This window comes from Strix aluco, chromosome 5 (genome assembly GCF_031877795.1).
Source record: "Strix aluco isolate bStrAlu1 chromosome 5, bStrAlu1.hap1, whole genome shotgun sequence".
Lineage (NCBI taxonomy): Eukaryota > Metazoa > Chordata > Aves > Strigiformes > Strigidae > Strix > Strix aluco.
In genome coordinates, this window is record NC_133935.1 from 9,559,825 (window position 1) to 9,577,649 (window position 17,825).

The 17,825-nt window shown below is 38.9% G+C and overlaps 1 protein-coding gene across 5 annotated transcripts in view; it reads right to left on the reverse strand.

Moving 5' to 3' along the window:
• The window catches only part of RFX4 (regulatory factor X4), a 98,284-nt gene that overhangs the window by 50,700 nt on the left and 29,759 nt on the right, over positions 1–17,825 (reverse strand). For 4 of the 5 annotated variants that reach the window (XM_074825322.1, XM_074825317.1, XM_074825316.1 and 1 more), the window contains 2 exons: positions 13,665–13,788; positions 1,553–1,614 (listed from right to left, as the gene is read on the reverse strand). In XM_074825322.1, the coding sequence (XP_074681423.1) occupies positions 1,553–1,614; positions 13,665–13,730 (128 nt within the window). In that variant the 5' untranslated portion in view covers positions 13,731–13,788. Of the gene's footprint in view, positions 1–1,552; positions 1,615–13,664; positions 13,818–17,825 lie in introns of all 5 variants that reach the window. The other variant, XM_074825321.1, reaches the window with a different exon arrangement.

The following is a 17,825-nucleotide window of genomic DNA, read 5'->3' on the forward strand; positions in this document are numbered from 1 at the left end:
GACTCCTGGAGCTGCGTAAGGAACAGTTTAGAAACACAGCAGTGCTCATTCCTTTCATTAAACAGGAAGACAAATAACAAAGTTGTAGCCAATCTCAGAGTGATTTGATAGCTGACAGCAGGTAGCCTCATATGAATGCTTCCATAAAGCAACCTGTGCGCTTTCACTCTGTCTTTATGAACTTCCACAGAACTTATATTCGGTGCTAAATCCTGATTCTGTGAGTCTGGACTTATCCTGCTTTCCTAACATGCTGTTGGACTAGCCCAGAATTTGCTCCTGAGAGATTTCTGGTAGCTTCGTCATGCATAATATTATGGTAGCTCTGAATTTGCATTTGGGAAGAGATTTCAAATCTTCAATTAGCTGATTAAATATGGCTGCTCTAGAAAAACAAAGCTTAGTTATAAAAATTAGGAGAATCTCAAGATGGGGGAAAGGACATTTGGTCCCATCAAAAAGATACTGCTTGGCATGGACCACTTGTTAGAAGAGAAGAGTAGAGTTAATTTTAATGGCATTTCTTTTAGCATCTTAATTTCTTCTTTTGTTTAAAGAGTGGGTCATTCTAGCTTTAGTATGTAAATTCCATTCTCATAGCATATTTATTTCTCAGCATTTAGCAATATTGTGTTTCTAGGCTTTGTTTTGAAAGAGAACCTTTATCAGCAAAATTCTGCAAATACACTGTCCCAGGTTTTCATCTTCCCTCCACAGCTTTCCACTTGCAATCTACAGAGACTACCCTTAGACTACCCTGTACAATTCTGTGAAAAGCATATATATCTCTCTATATATATAGATATTTTTTTAATAGGCTTATGTTTCCCATAAAAATATTCAAAGCTCCACTGGAAAAATTTCATGGAGTCCACAAGCAGAAAAAAGTATAAAAACATCACTGTATCCTCTTTATAAATTGGTAGAATCACATCTTGTCAACAACTGGAAAAAGTCAAATACCCCAGGAAGTGCATTCTTCTTTCTGAATCAATTTGTCATTCTGGCATTAGGATGAACTGTTTTCAGGAAGTACCATCTTTTGGGTAATGCAATGAACTACCTCGTTGATCACTTAAAGATATGCTGGATTTCATTACACAGGAAAAATGGTGGATAAATCCAGGTTTGTGAGCAATTTCAGTTTAGACCAATACCTGCCTAAATTCCAGGTAGCATTCTGCCACTTGTCCTCTAAACTGAAACATGATGTTAACCAGCTGTCATTCCCCACCCTCCAATGGTAGTTCCGTTACTCCTGGGATTGAATGTCCTTTACGTTGTGTAAAGTGAGTTGAGATGAAAAACATTACCGGAACAATATGGAAAATACTGCTGATGAAATCAGTAAAAGGCTTCCATTAGACTACCTTTGCAGGATCACCACTGAATCAATAAGACAATGTAAAGACTACACTGGAACCTCCATCAAAGTTGGGTTTTAAGTCTCCAACTGGACAAATTATTCCCTGACCTTATACTATTCTATTCAGTAAAGCCAGAGCCAGATGGGGCCCTGTGTGAGATGATAATAATACCATACACTGCTTACTTTGATTGGCCTCTGGTTCCAAGTCTTCTTGTTGTTAGCTGTGGAAACTGTTGCCTTATTATCTGCAAATAAATAGAACTGATATTAGAAAAAAATTGAAAAGCACATTTACCAATACTTAATTTAACATAGACTGTTAAGACAGAAAAGGAGAAAACCTGTACTGTAATGTCAGCAAAACACACAGCAGGAGAAATTAGAAATAAAGCTTTTGATTTTTTCCATTACTGAAAGAGAGGAAAGAGACTTTAAAATTCACTATACTTCCATTAACTACCATTAATTTAAATAAAGTCTTTCAGACGTTACTGGAGTACATTTCCTTAAAGATCTAAGATCAGTTCTGCGTCTAAACTAAGGAGGATTGTACTTAGAATTGGCCTACTATTTATTTGTGTCAGTTTGCAGGATCAACAAAATTGGTTTTGCTACAAACAGAGGAAACTCTCCCTTTGAGAGTTTTGGAGGCCACAATTCTTTAAAGACCTTCACAATCCTGCCATTAAACACTCCTTTTTCTAAACGATGAGTCCCTGAAAAGATTTTGGTATTTGACAGAGGCACCACTTCTACCAGGGAAGAATCACTGTTGCATTTGTAAAGATAGCTCGTAATCAATTTATCCTCTGGAAAACAAGTGCATCTCAGAAACAGCAGGGTATCATCAAGAATCTGGACTCTAGCCTGTCAGCAGAGATTAAAAGAACATTGCTACTGTAAAACAAAACTTCTTTAGTGCCAGATGCATTTAAGGAAATGGATTAATGAATTTAGATTGTGCCTTCAGTAATCAGAGCCTCTGCAACCAGGCTAGTCCTGATGAAAAAGTTCTGCTCTAGTCGCTGGAAAGGCAGCACTCAGAACCTCACAGGATTAAACCTGATTCTCAGTGTGGTCTGCAGTAGGAGGAAAATTCTTCCGGCAGAACAGTCATGCAAGAAAGACTGCAGTAAGCCTTGAAGATTCACTTGCAAAAGGAATGTCTTCCTTTTTTAATTTATAATTATTTTAATTGTGTTTTCATTATATAAATTGCTGTATGTTTTCTCTTCGGGGTGGACACTGACTGATATTAAAGGAAAACGGGCATACAAGATGGAATATAACTGCTCAACTAGAAGAACACGTCAATTAAAATTGATTAAATAATATAGATTTTTTTTTTCTCCATTAGCCATTTTGCCACCATGATAAATATTTAATCCTGATCGATGACTGAAAGCTCTGGAACACGTATTTGGATCAAAAGGTGCTATATAAATAAAGACATTACAATGTCACATATTTGACCATTTCTTCAGTAATTTTTCTTTTTTTTTTTTAACAAATGTACAATCATCTCCCCTTTGTATCACGTAAAAATTGACCTGTGTCGGTTTCCAAGAGCTTCGCACAACGTGGCTGATGTCAAAAACGCAGCATAGACTTAGAGTCGCTAGGTTGTTCAGCTTTAATTTCTGGAGCAAAACTTCAGCAAACAGTAAAACACTTTTGTGGAGCTGTGAAAGTTCAGCCTAGCTGTTTGATAAATGAGCAGACAGGCAAGCAGCCCTTCTTTCTTTTTTTGTATGGATTCAATGAAGCCTGCCTAAAGAACACCACATGCTGTTCCAGCTACTGATCTAACATTCCGCAACATCTCAGCCTTCCAAATTCCCTTTAATTACACATTAATCCCACCCCTCTCTCTTTCATTTTCTGCAGACAGGGTTGGGGGCTCCACAAGGCTGTGGGAAAAAAGGCAGTGTTGAAGAACTACTTTCTGAGGATGGTTTTTTGGGCTAGGGGACTTTTTAATTTTTTTTTTTTTTTGGTGGTGGCAGTTGTCATTCAGAAAATACCATTCCTCTCCAAAAATTGATTTTACAGCAGTAGGCTCAAAAGTAAATCTTAATATTAGAGATACCTTTACCCTATTTTCTCTTTTGGAACAACATGAACCCATATTACTTTCAAGTCTTTCTAGCAGTGATGAAGTGTTACAATGCACACTGTAAATGCTACTTTATGAACCATATGTCGTGGGAGTTCCTGGGATTTAAATAAATCAGCCAATTTCTACATACCAGGGCAGAGGTGATCAGGAAAAGAGAAGAGTAACAGAGCAGTTGATCAGATGATCCCTTTTTCTTTTCTTTGTTTGCTTCTTTTTAAAATCCAGCATATTTTAAACTATGAGATACACCTTTCAGAATACAGCTGAAAAGTATGCCTCACTTAAAATATTCTTTACCAATAATTTACAAAATCAAAAGAATAATCTAGCAAACCTTTGAAAAAAGATGTCAGGACTTTTTGATCTAATGCTGCATATGTAAAATATGTATAGTATGGCATACTCGTGCTTGGATGCTTGTACACAGGAGCATGGGTATTTATGTTTGTGTTTGAAATAAAACAAGTCAAGTACTAAATGAACTAGCTGTTCATATAAATGTTTATATTCAGCTACATTTATGCAAATCCCTGTGCAATGATATTGCCAAAGGCAGTGAGATTTCCCTGAAAGGAGAGAGGAAGCTAGATCAGGCAGGACAAAGTGGAGTTCACTGTGTGCTGAAATCAATGGAAAAAGCAAAGGGTCCAAAATGTTGATTTTTGAATCATACTTTCAGCCTGAAAAGTCACCTATAAAATACATCATCATTGTGTTTCATGATTATTAACTTTTAAAGACCTACAGAGAAAATGAGTTAATTTTACAGCTGGGTGGGAAGGGAAGGGATTTCCTAATTGTTGGACATGAAAATTCAGGTCCTGATCTGAAAACCAAGTTGGATCATTTTCCTTTCATTACTGCAGTGGAGTTGCGCAAGCAAACGAATCAAGACCAGACCACGCAGTTTGAGATGCTTTCTGAATGGAGCTCAGTCCCCGTTCTCACAGCAGCACTGGCTTCTCAACAGAAGCAGTGGTAAAAAGATCTCATGGGTGGTATCCAAGGGAATTTTGGAGTGAACAGGCCTTTTACCATTGCCCTTCAATGGAACTGAAACTTCACCTCATACTTCTCTAAAGTGACCACAAACCCAGCTGCCCTGTGAGATGTGCTGAGTAAAAGGGTACAGGTTTTACATTTTTCAAGTAAAATTCCATCTAAATTATGTGGCACTTTTGACTGTTAGGTATTATTTTATGCTACTTGGCTTTTTGGTTTTGAGACAGATGTAGACCAGGAGTTTCACATGCAAATAACTTCTGTCCCTACTGTATTAGCCTCAGAAACCAAAGCTCCTTCAATTTCTTTCTCAGTTAGTAAACTTTAATTGTGTTCTCCCTCTCATTCCTTTGCACCTTGCTCAAGATTTGATCTTGTCTTCTGCCTATAGAAGATCTTGTACGCCTTTCTTGATTAAAAAAAAAATAAGATCTGGCTTATCTTTTTGCAACTCCATAGTTCTTTCGGTGATTGCCTACGGTATATGTAAGAGCCAGACAGAAGTCAACTTATATATAACATATATAAAACATACACCTTTTCAAGGGATTAGTATATCCAGGTCAGCATTTGTTTAACCCTTTTGCAGACAATCCTGATACATGGTTTTAGGAATGCCTGTGCAGGTAGAACATAAGGGGAACTTTTTCTTTCTGACAGGCAGTAACCTTTCCACTCTGAACGTATGGGACAGCCAAAGTGAGGGCAGGAAACAGAAGTGTTCTCATATCATTCTCTCACAGTGCAATTACAATGCCAATAGTACAACATGCAACATGTATTGCACAGATCTTGGAGCTAACAGGATTTTTATCCCCTTTTGGCTTTTTAAACCTAGTAGAGGTATCTGAATAAACTTGAATTAAATATCTAGTTACTTGTATTTTTGGTCATTCTTAAAATAATGCAATAAAAATTAAATAAGTTACTTGAGCACCCATGCAAAATACAGAAAGCTTTATGAGCATCAACTAGAAAAATGCACTTCCTCTGTAAAGGTCTATATTGTCATCTGCACAACCTATTAACCTTAGACATGGCTAACTGCAGGAGCTGTTCTGTTACCCTCAAACGGCTGCAAAGGTGCATTCCTTCATCCTGATTACTGCCAGCTGTAATTTCTGCCACTGCGTCCCTTCTCACATCTCCAGCACTGTGACAGTCCAACACAAGCAGAGGCAGCCCCAGCTTTAAAATGAGCAATGTATTGTCTATTCTGCCTTCATCCCTACACTGTGACCCATCACTCCTCACTGCATTCACTATCAAACTGTGAACTTTATGTTTCCCAATCATTTCACCTAAATTCTTCTATGATATGAGATGACAAAACAAATCAGGGAAAAAAAAAACCAAACCAAACTATCTTATAAAGCATCTTATGCATCTGTCTTCATGCGAACAAATAATGATGGAAGAAACCAGAGATGTCTGGGAACTTCTGAAGTCATTTTTTCCTCTCTCCCTGTGTCAAAATATTACATTTTGCTCTGGGGGCAATATGCAGAGGATGACTTTTAGAAGTCTTTCCCCTGGAATAATATAAATTGCCACTTTTCAAAAGGCATGTTCATTTTGTTAGGGCATCTGATCTAGAGCGATGTTATTCTTCATGACTCATGTTTCTTTCTATTTGAAATAATTCTAGCCGTGCTTCTAGAACTTCCCAGAGTAATGAAATAAAATTAAGTTGCAACCCAGTATTTTCACTCTGCCAGAATGAGAACTGGATTTCAGGCTCCAGGCTCTGTAGCTCTGGGAGGTTCTAGAAAGATTCTAAATACAGTGGAATAAATTCTCTTTCCTCTAATAAGAATTCTTCATAACAGGTTCTGGCTCTATTTATCTCAACTCAAGTTTCAAGTCCTGTATCTAGAGGGCACGCTTTTCTTTTATGAAGTCAGGTACAGAAGATCTGTGTTTATTTACCACATTCTATTGTAGTGTTCAGTCTTAAACTTCTTTGCCATGGCAGCAGGAAAGAAATCAGTGGTGTCAAATATAACTCTGCTCCCACACAGCTATGGTTTCCTTATTCTCACTGCTGTGAAACACAAACAACGCTTATATCCTCAATCTTATATGATAAGTGTAGGATTTTTAGGCTCATTCATCTTTGGCCTGGATCATTCTGGGATTTCCCCATCTGCTTCAGAGCTTTTGAAAATCCTGCCCTGAGACAGTCTGTTACTCTTACCACTAGTGTTAACAGGTACCTTTTGGCTCAGAGATGGCTTGGGCCTGGCTTAATACCACATTACCTTGAGGTCAAGAAAGCTTTGCCCCAAGAAACATCCACTGATAGGAAAGAGCATAATCAGATTAGTCCATTACAAAGTATCATTCCTGTCCCCCAAATCCACCAAACTGTGCAAAGAAGAGGAGAAGAGCTGTGACTGTGTCTATACCTTCTCTACTCCTTGCTTGCTTACTTGCATCGCCCAGGAGAGAAGACTGTAGTGTATGGGTCCAGTATTCTTGACCCCAGATCTGTTGTCTACTTTGATTCAATGACCTTCCCATTTCTCTCCACTCACTTTCACCATTTTGTGGAACAGGGCATGGTCTAGCTGTAGGATAAGATCTTGTTTGTAGCACTGATACATCTCAACTGATACTGCAAAGCAAGTCAGAAAAGCCTGCTGGCACTTTCTCTAATGCCTGTGCCCAATTCTGTCTGCTATGGAGATTAGACTCCATGAGGAACTCCAACTGAACTGGACCCTTTAGTGAAGCTTGTGAGACCTCTCCTCAAATTCATCTATGCACAACAATATCCTCCTTCAGCAGCTCCTCTGGCCAGATGGAATTCAGCCTAAGGCATGATCAAACAGATTACTGCATCCCAACAAAGCTACAGACATCGAATGCTCTGACTCAGATGCTTAGCTGAGCTGCAGCCACTTTTGGTGCTGACTTGCTGAAGCCAAGCAGATCTAAAACCCTGCACAACTCCCCCTGCTCTGTACTGGTGCCAGCACGCTTACTGCCATCACCCAGCATATCTGTGGGAAAAGGCTGAGCGCCAGGATCCGTGCACTCTGGCAGACCCTGTGCTGTAAGAACAGCCTCTGGGACATGTTGACAAGGCATGAGGTAAAGCAGCCCAGAGGCTGCTCTACTTTATGCTGAAGACCTAACTGGAAGCCAGATGCTCAAAGTGGCAAAGCCAGTAAAAATTCTTTTGCTAGAGGGCAAATCTTTGGGGAAGGAAAAGTCACTCTGAAGGAACTGAGGTGTCCTTGCTGGTTTTCTTACTCCCCAAGATCAAGGAGAAAAAGGCAATAATCAGCAACCTGCAATAATATAAGAGATCAGTGAAGCAGAGCCAAGGGGGCAAAGACCTTTCCAGCTACACTGTAGGACCCCTGTTCCCCACACCAGCATGGCCACTTGCTTCTGCAGTACGTGTGTTACTACTGGCCTCCTCAGAGGAGCCTGGCCTAGAAGATTCTGAATTGGGAAGAAAAGTCATACTCCTGTTAACAATCCTTCAGTCAGGAACCTTAGCGGTTAAAAAGGGATGAAGAAAAAGCAGGGACTGCTCAAATAGTGCCAACGGACTGATACAGACATTCAGTGCAATAACAGAAACCACATCCTCAGCTTTAGCTTGATTTTTCCCCAGTTCTATTTCTCTTTTCTATATTGACTAGAAAAAAAAGTTTAAGTAAAAAAAAAATTCCATGTATAGTAATTGTTCATATTAATGTAAGAGCTGGTTTAGTCTATTGGAAGAGAGCACTTAAGAGTAAATTTGGTTTTGCTATACTAGTCACTGTTGAGGCTACTTAGGAGCAAATTGAGAGTAAAGGAAAAAAAACCACCATCTTCAGGAGAAGTGTCTCCTTACGCACAGCAGGTAATTTCCAGATGTGCGCATTTCAACACAAAGACAAATCAGAATGCAATCACATTGCAATGTCATTATCAATAAGGCTACTTGTCTGTCCTTTTTAAAGATTAAAGATATATAGTGTGATAGGATGAAACTGTAAATCCTATTTATGCGAATCATGCTTGGAGGAACAGTCCTGCTGGCAAAACTTCTGGGCATAGAGACAGTGCATAGTGATAAAAGAGGACTCTGGCTGGTACAGCTTGTACCTCCCTGGAGCAAAGCAAACTATTGGGTGAAAAGCACTTTTTTGCTGGTATAACTGTCCCTCAGCCCATTTTTTGGAAATGGGGTGGAAATATTGGTCAAAAATGTAACATATCTCTTTCCTAACCAATATTACAAGTCTACTGTGGATTTTACCCTTCCTTATTTAGTGAAATAAATTTATTGGAATCTAGTTTTCACTTACAGTAAAGCCAGTCAGGGACCAACAAAAAGGCTCTAAAATTTGTATGAGCATGAATCCATGTTAAACCTCTGTATGCTGCCAGAGTGATGTAAAGGGACCTCAGCTAGGGGAGAACCACCCTGCAAAGTGTCAGCATCCTTCGTTTTCCTTTTCAAATATTACTTTATTATTGCTTGTCAAAAGACCTGACAGGAAAGCACCGAAAGAAAAAAAGAAAAACGACAGAAAGTATTTAACCTCCAGGGGGCATATGGGAGTTGTGGGAAGAACACCTCATGAGGATGCAAAAGAAGTTGCACCACGAGAAACTACGTGTTCTGTATGAGAGATACAGCAGGGTCGGGGAGGTGACTTATCAACCGCACAGTAAATTTGAAGTAGTGCACTGAGGACACGGAGGATAGGGGAAACCGGTGCAGAGAAGGAAGATTACATCTTTAAGGGGCTTGATTAAGAAAATAAGGTTCACACAGGTCACAAAAGAAACAAGAAGAAAAATCAGTGTTGGAAATAAAAGTGAGAGACTTGCCGGCCCCATTGAACAGCTGGATGACGTGGCACAGCTAGGAGGGAACTAAGAAGCCTTATGGCACCCACCCATACGCAGTAGTTACTGAGGGGCTTGGAAATGGTCAAAACATTCCTGCTTTTAATTCGACTCAGTGAAGGCCCCAATTCAGAATGATTTAGCTTTTGCAACTAAACCCAGTGAGAATAGAGTCAGAGCCTTCATCCACCATAATTCCTACCTCAGCGATTAATTATCACTGGCATTTTACGTTAACATGTTGCTCAGAAAAAAAACCATACACCTGCTCAGCCCTCCCTGCTGCAGGCAGCAGCAGAACTTCCAGTTGGAAACACCTTAAACTGCTCTCCAAGTCCACAGGGTCCCGGAGCAGAGCCCAAGGCATTTGCAGCACAGGGCTGAGGGGCACAAGGCTGCAGTCTTTTTTAAGTGACCCCAGCAACAGGGCTTTCACTCCTTCTGCCTGAAGACTAATTCAGAGTCTAAACATGTTCATGGTGAGAAAGCTTTTTTCATATGCAACATTTTATTGTTAATAACTCCGTGACGTACCTGCCTTTCCTCACGGTACTTCCCTGTCTTCTCACTGGTTGCATGGAACATTTTTACTTATTCTGCTTCACTTCTGGGTGAAATCATGATCCCGTTGTATATAATATGTATATAATATGCTTTGCTGCCTACTCAGAAGTTTAACACTGGAGTCTCCACTTGCTGATGCTGAGCTGTAACGAGCAAATACAGGGCCCTCCCTAGTCACTGTTTAGTTAAAGTAAATGGGTAAAAGAGTGCTTGATCCGGTCTTTTGCAGGCAAGAAAAAGTTCTGTAATGACAGTCTACGTAGCATAGCTATTAGCAGACTGGCAAATGCTAGTATAGACAAAACTACCTGTAATTTTCACATATTAATTGGGTGAGTAAAGCACTAAAATCTTGGCTAATGTATTAAAGCTACAGCTCCCTTTGTCATGTAAGAATATATCACATTAATAATCATATTAGAGTCTTCCTTATTTTATATGTTCTTTAAGTGTTTTAGGAGTATAGGTTGCTTTTCTAAAGGTGTTTATTTATACAGTAATTCTCTTCTTTCCTCTTGTTGTTACTTTTGTTGCTATTAGCCTGGTTTCATCAGGAAACAGTCTATGAGATATTACTGTCTCTCTGTTCATTTCTCCACCCCTGAGACCAATTTTTGTTTCACTAATCCAATATTACCAAATGCCTGAGGTCCAGTCCATGTCCTAGAAGTTTAATAGAAAACACTGGCTGGATAATGGGGAGACCATACTGATGTTAATGCTGAGGACAAAGACAGGGAAGAGAGCTCAGGTTTTAGCTGAGCCATTTGGCACCACTGACTGGACAACCATGAGTATGAGGCAACCAGTCAACACTTCTATTACTTTGAACCAGCCACTCCATGTGCTGCTTCTTGTCCAGCTGTTGGCATGAGGGGAGAAGAGAAAAACAGACAGGCAGACAGGAAGGAATCTAAAAATAACGTAGAAAGAAGGTGCAGCAGATGTGTGACAAAACTGAAAGAAGCAAGACCTTGATGTAGTGATTGGGACCTGGAAATAATTGAACATACTGCAGGGAAAAATGGAGATATTATGTAAGATTTGGGTAAAGCTATGGATTTAGGGAACATAGGAGATGGTAGGAAACAAGATCCATTAGTTCAGCTGTTCTGTTCTCCCTGCCATGCTCTGCTGTGGATATATTTGACTTACATCAGGCTTAAGTAGTATGCATGGGCTGAAGTATTGTCTACAAAACCTTAATCTGGAGAGATCACTTTCAGGCAAATTTCATGTGTCTCCAGCGGTATCTTTAAAAGTGAAATCAACGCTGTTCTGTTAATTGAGATGTAACTGAGTATGTAACAATACACGAGGATGTTACTTATTACAGATTGCTTTAATGTGCTGAACTCTGTGTCTCTTTCTAAAAACTACCAGTCTGTTAAAGAAAAAGCCTAAATGTTTAACATTGCCCACAGAGCTAAAGTTCAAAGATGAATCATAAATTCAATGTGGTCTATTGAAAGGCGAACTGTCTACAATTTCACAGAACAACTAACTCCTTTCTCTGGAGGAGATGACAGCTGCAGGGCTCTTGAAGATTCCCAATGAGGACAAACATGTCTGGGGTCTCTATTTCAGCAGCTAAGTATGGAACCCCTCAAATAGCACCTATTTCACTGCACTGCCTCCAAGGCATTTATGCAACACACATTGCCAATATGGTATTTAAGTCACATGATAACAAGTCTGTTGGCTAAAACTTCATTAGTGTACCTGCTCCTAAGGAGAAGCTGACTGCAAACTATTGACTGAACGAAGTGGGTGTCTGCCTTGCAGATCTTCATGACTGTGCAGTACATTTTCTTTGCAATAATAGGTTGGAAAGAATCACTGGGGTCTGCTCAGTTTCTGCAGATGCAGAAGCCTGTTTCACTTCAATATTTGTGCCAGCATTGTCTGAGGTTCCTGGACATACCTGTGCAGAAGCCTCAGTTCCCACATCCAAAAGTAATGGTCACATGAAGCACTAGTTTGAGACAGTACTAGGATGATTCTGCATGGCCTCCTCTCCACAAAAAGGGAAAACAAATTTCATGCGTCACTGCTTCAGAATTTTATTGCAACCAAGTGGGAAACATTTGGACCACAGCACATGAAAAACACATTTGAATGCCATGATTTTTGGATGGAAGACACTGTACCTGTCCTGCTAGGTCAAGGTACTCCTACCAATGAACAGCTCTGTGCATGAGGGGCACGGGAGAAGGAGGATGGAGTAATAAACAGTGTAAAAAGACTGCCACATACTGAAAATCGGTGAAGTCCCTGGTAGATTTATGTTCTGATTAAATAATGTCAGAATATTTACACCTTGCAATTTACAGAATTTTCAGCAGCGGCGAAAGTAGCATTGTGTAAATTTTACCCACGTTTCAAATGTGTTAGACTGCATGAAATCTGTTTCTTGGTCTCACTGCTCCTAAATTACATGTTGCCACTATACTTACCACTTGGTAGCAATATCAACAACGAACAACTTCATTCACACTTACGCAGTGTATTTAAACAGAAACCTAACACAGAATCAACTGAGCTATGCAGGTCTTTAAGACACAACAAACATTGTAATGTTAGAACATGGTACAGTTACTTGCCTTGCTAAACTGCCTACATAAAGATGCACTATAGCAAATGACACCTCATTAAATACATTCTTCTCCTTCACCTACTCTTTACACAGGCACTTACCCTAGGAACATTTTTCCTTCTTTGAATACCCAGCACTTCTATAGAACAAATGTTGCAAACACTAGAACAGAATAGCCTGCAGGACAATCAGCTTCAGATTCATGCTTGCAAGCATTTTAAAAACAGTGGCAAACTCTACACTTTGCTTTTTTCACAGCCCACAAGTTTTAAAGGTTTATGATACATTCTATAGTAAAATTTCAGTTTTGAATTTAAAAAAATAAAAAAAAAAAAAAAATAAAAATATCATCCTATTTTTCACTGAGAGGAAAACATCACCTGACCAGCAATTCCAAAACACAAACTTTATGTAACATCCTAGACAGCCATTAACGTCTGCTAGTGGTGTATAGCATAACAGCTTTATTGCTCACATCTGGACAATGCACAGCTGCGTCTGTGCTCAGAGTGCATCTCCACTGTGAGTCTGGAGTTAACCGCAGTGGCTCTTACTAGAGCTGGACTGGAAAGTGGAGGCACAAGGAATCACAGTACAAAGATAACTAAGCAGCCTGTACCTGCAGTGCTGCACAAATGCGTAATAGATGCTTTGTGGACTTTCACATCCAGTGGCATTGTACTCCACTGTGTGAATTTGCCAGTGTGGGCTGATATCACCAGTTCAGGGATCTCTGTATGATGCTTACAAGAATGGCATAGACAGGCTCCAGAATTAAATGATCGATATTTTACCCTTCTATTTTTAAAAAAATATATATTTGTTAAAGCAGTGCAGGTCACAGCGCAGATGTGTTTACACTGACTTGTATTCAACTTCCAAGTTGCCAATATTGTATGCCATGTCACTGTCAGCTAGGCTGGGGACTGAAGTCATTGATAAATTTAGTGTATTCTGGAGCTTAGTCATGATTAGAAATTATTCCAACTGTCAAAATAGTTAAAATCTTAGTCTTTGTCCAATAACTTGAATACAGAAGATATTCCATTCATATACCTCTATCTTTAATGGTAAATGATGATTTAATTCTTTTCAATAATCCAAACTCACCTGAACCAGGTGAGAGCTCAAGGCATCATACTGCTGTTTAAACTTACCTTCCCAAAGCTGGCGGCATTAACAGGTTGCGTGTCATTTTTCTCACAGAAGTCCAAGTAATGCATGTAGAGAGCACTTCGAGGAATGCAGACACCTTCTGCAATCTCATAGTTCTCCTCCAGCCTTAAAAAGCAAATATCAAACAGAGAGAACTGCAATTATGTTGGATGTCCTCTATGGTAAACAGTCTGCAAAGTTGCATCTTCAAGACCAAACATTCCGGCTTTTGCTTGTCTACTAAATTTTCTCTGCTTTGTTCCTAAGTGCTCTTTCCAATTCACTTCCATAACACTTGCTTCATTTGGTTCACGCTTGCTATCAAAAATATAGGCTGTGAGTTCTCAGGCAAGTAGAGATTAGCACAAAGGGATATTGGGTTTTGAACATGCTCCAAAGTTCTATTTTTAGGAAAAAATATACTAGTAATCTGTTATACCCTAAAAGCATCCTGCAGTAAACAAATATACGTACAACTACAAAACAACAAACATTCACTGAGGGGAAGCATCCTCTCATTATTTACAGACAAGTCTCCTTTGGTTCATGACACGCTTTTCACTCCTGTCCAGCTGCAAAAGTCTCTACCTTGAGGAGGCAGATGTGGCTAAAGCAAGTTATTTGCAAATACTCAAGAGTGTGCACAAAATCACATCCGTAAAATATTTTCTTGCTACTGCTGATGGACAAAGTGAAAAAGAGTCCATGATCTGAATACAATGCTGAATAAAATAGTGAAATTACAGCCTCCTCTGCCTTGTAGAAATTATTATTACTCATTTACACAGGCAAACACACAACTATAAAATTTTCAATAATGCATCAAATATATGAATAGGCATATGATTCATCTTTAAAATCAGAAACTGGGCCATTATAAGTCTATAGATTAGAACAAACATTCATCTGAAATAACATTTTTATGATTACTGATCCAACAAAGTTCAAGAGGTATTTACATACACACTTAACTTTAAACCATAATTAATCTTGTCATCCATGGTGTCACTCCTATGCATATAGTTACATGCACGCTTGTCTGCCTTGCTGGCTAGAAGAAGGTAGGTGCAACTTCCTCTTAAACATATTAGAAAATTAATACATTTTCTCAGAAAACTCCAGTTTTACAGTAAACAACCCCCTGTCATTTGATAGCTGTAGAACACCTTCCAAATATCTAGTTTCTCTCCTTCGTTGACTTTTTCAGGACCTACCTACCGTCTATTTCAGTTATCATGATCATTTGTGACTGCAAACTATTTTAATAAGATATCCGGCTAGATGAATGGAATCAGTTTGTATGGGCAACATCTATTCTTCCTTGGTTTCTACAGAAATATCATCATGGCATCTTTCCTCAAATTCATAGCGCTTTAACAAAACCTCCTTTCAAAACCTGGAGAGTTCGTTTGTATACTATAGCTGCTAATTGGAATGTCAGCTTCCGTGACCAAGACAGGACAGAAAGAAAAGCAGTTAATTATTTCTGTTCATATCTGATGAATTTTTCTCTTTTTCTCCTCTCTTTCACAGAGAGTCATTAGTCTGACACTGAACAATGCTCCATTATACCTGAACTTTTTTTTTAATGATCAAAAACCCATCTTGCTCCACTTCTTTTATTTTCCTGTCTTTTATTTAACAACTTTATCATATTTTGAATTCAGCTTCATTCTACAGTATTGTAGAAAGATAATGAACTCAATCTTCTACCTAACAAATCACTATCAGAAGTAATATATATATAACATTTTAAATGTCCTAATAAAGCCATGTGAAATCCAGTAGTTCACAATGAGACCTTTTGTACACTACAGTACAGCAATAAAACCCCTAATCCTTCCACAGGAATGACAATTTTATCTGTCCCTATTACTGTTTCCCTCTTTATACACTTATATACTTCTAGATTAAATGAGATTATTCTATAGCAGAGTCAGGTCTGCAGTGTTGTTACAGACTTGTATTTAGATACGAAGGCAACAGAACAACTGCCATGTTAACTATTGCTAAACACATAAAGGATTCTAGAACTGATTCATTTTGATGCATTATAACAATTTCTGAGAAACTACTAATCTGGCATTACCTAGCAATGCTTTTTCTTCCTCTTTTTTACTTCTTTTTATGAATGTTGCAGAAAATAGATTTGTTGACTTTAGCTGCACAATACTGTTATTATTCAGAGCGCCTACACTGTAAGCCACCAAATTGCATGGAATTAGGCTGTCCATGCTTTGAATAATTCTGTGTTTGAAGAAGTAAACACACACAGCCCCCAAACTGAAGTAAAGTTTCACACTTACAATTTGGTCACCAATTAAATATTCATGAACATTTTAGAGCCAAATGTTTAGCAAACTATAGCTTTACACATAATAATGAACACTGGACCATGGGATAAGCACAGGATACTAGGTATTGGTATATTCATGCCTTAATCGTTAAATTCAAGCTCACATAGTTTCCCCAATTATGATGTATTTGGCAGTAATGCTACATTTACCAGGCCTTTCACTTCATTTTGTGTCATCAGTGAAAACAAAACAAAACTATCATTCCTGTTTCCAGGGAAAGGATATTTAGCTAGGCTGACAGTCATCCAGAGAAGCTTTTTGACATCTTCAGCTACTTCTTCCTCCTCCTCATTTGTAGTGTTCAATGGTCTTCGCCTTTGGAGAGGCATAAGCATTAAGGATAAGATCCCCATGGGACTGACGTTCATTCTTTTCAACAAGATGTCAGGCAAGAAATAACTAATAAAGGTGATGGCAATATGAACTGTGTGACAAGATTTACATATTTCCCTTAAGTCTTGCTTCACTTTCCCTACTACTTTCCTCCTCTTCTTTTTCCTTGCTACGGCTGTTTCCTCTGTTTCTGTTCTCCAACACTCCCTTGCCTTCATTAGCTGTAAAAGACAGTAGCATCTAACAGTAAAAATGTGACCAGCTTTAATCTGGCAGACACCAGATGCTGCCGACAATCATGGTGCTTCCATTTGCCAGAACAAGGCAAGTTCAGTACTTCACCTCGAAATCTGGTCAATAATTTACCCCACCACTTTCATCTCTTGCATCTGGACTAGAGATTCGTGTAAGAGGGCAGGACACATGCTTACCCAAGGCATATTCAGGTAAATTTAGTCTTTTGTCTTTCTTGTCTGTGCAAAAACTTGGTCTGAGGCCTGAGCAGGCAAAACTGTCAAACATGTAAAGCTAAACCTACAGGAAGCACTCAGTGCAGCATTTGTACAGTGCTGACCACAATAGTTTACTGACCCATGGGTTGCTAGGTGCTACCACGGTACAAATAATCTGATGTTAATGGGTCTGGTTTTCCAGAACAGTGGAAACTCGACATCTTACAAAAAGCAAGCTCACTACTTTAGCACTTTGACCACAACTTTTGAGCTTGCAATTTTATTTAGTGTCTCAAACCCAGTAGCAGAGTTTCTCCAGGAAATACCAATTCAAAGCTGCAGCACATAAGCTGAAAAGCATATGGAAACCGCCAGAAAACTGTTCTATGGTACAGCTACTAAGCTGGGAAACTTTTACCTACAAGTCTATTAATAAATGAGCCAATCATATGATTCAGTTTGACGCCAGCTAAAGAAATTAAATTTGAAAGCTTCATTGCTTTCTGTTCCCTCATGTATTTTTTGGGAGGAAAATTGTATGGAGGAAATTGAAGATGCTCCAAATGACTCAAAAGGGACAATGTCTGACCTACCTAAACATGTAAAAAAAACAACACAACAGACAGGTAGTAAGCCAGTACACTAGCAAAGCAGAAGGGAAGATGATGTAAGTAGCCTTTTTAGGATAAAATTCTAGGATTCTATTGCAAACACTGCTGAATGAGCATTAGCGTGCACACTGCATTCCAGCAGGGCTCAATATCCCAGGAGTTTAGAGATTTACTAACCTTTATGACCGAGGAAGCCTGAAAGTATTTGGTAAAAGATTATGTACAGTATTTGCATGTCTTCTGTTGGGAACAGTATTGTTGGCATGTCCTAATTAACTCTGACTTCTTGGGTACTATGTTATTTGCTCCTGTGGAAAAGACTCTTAACCAACTCTACTGCAAAATAAACACTGTTCTGAGTTTGGGACTGCTAGGCCTTGCCTGCTATTTTATTTCAGCTAGATAGTTCT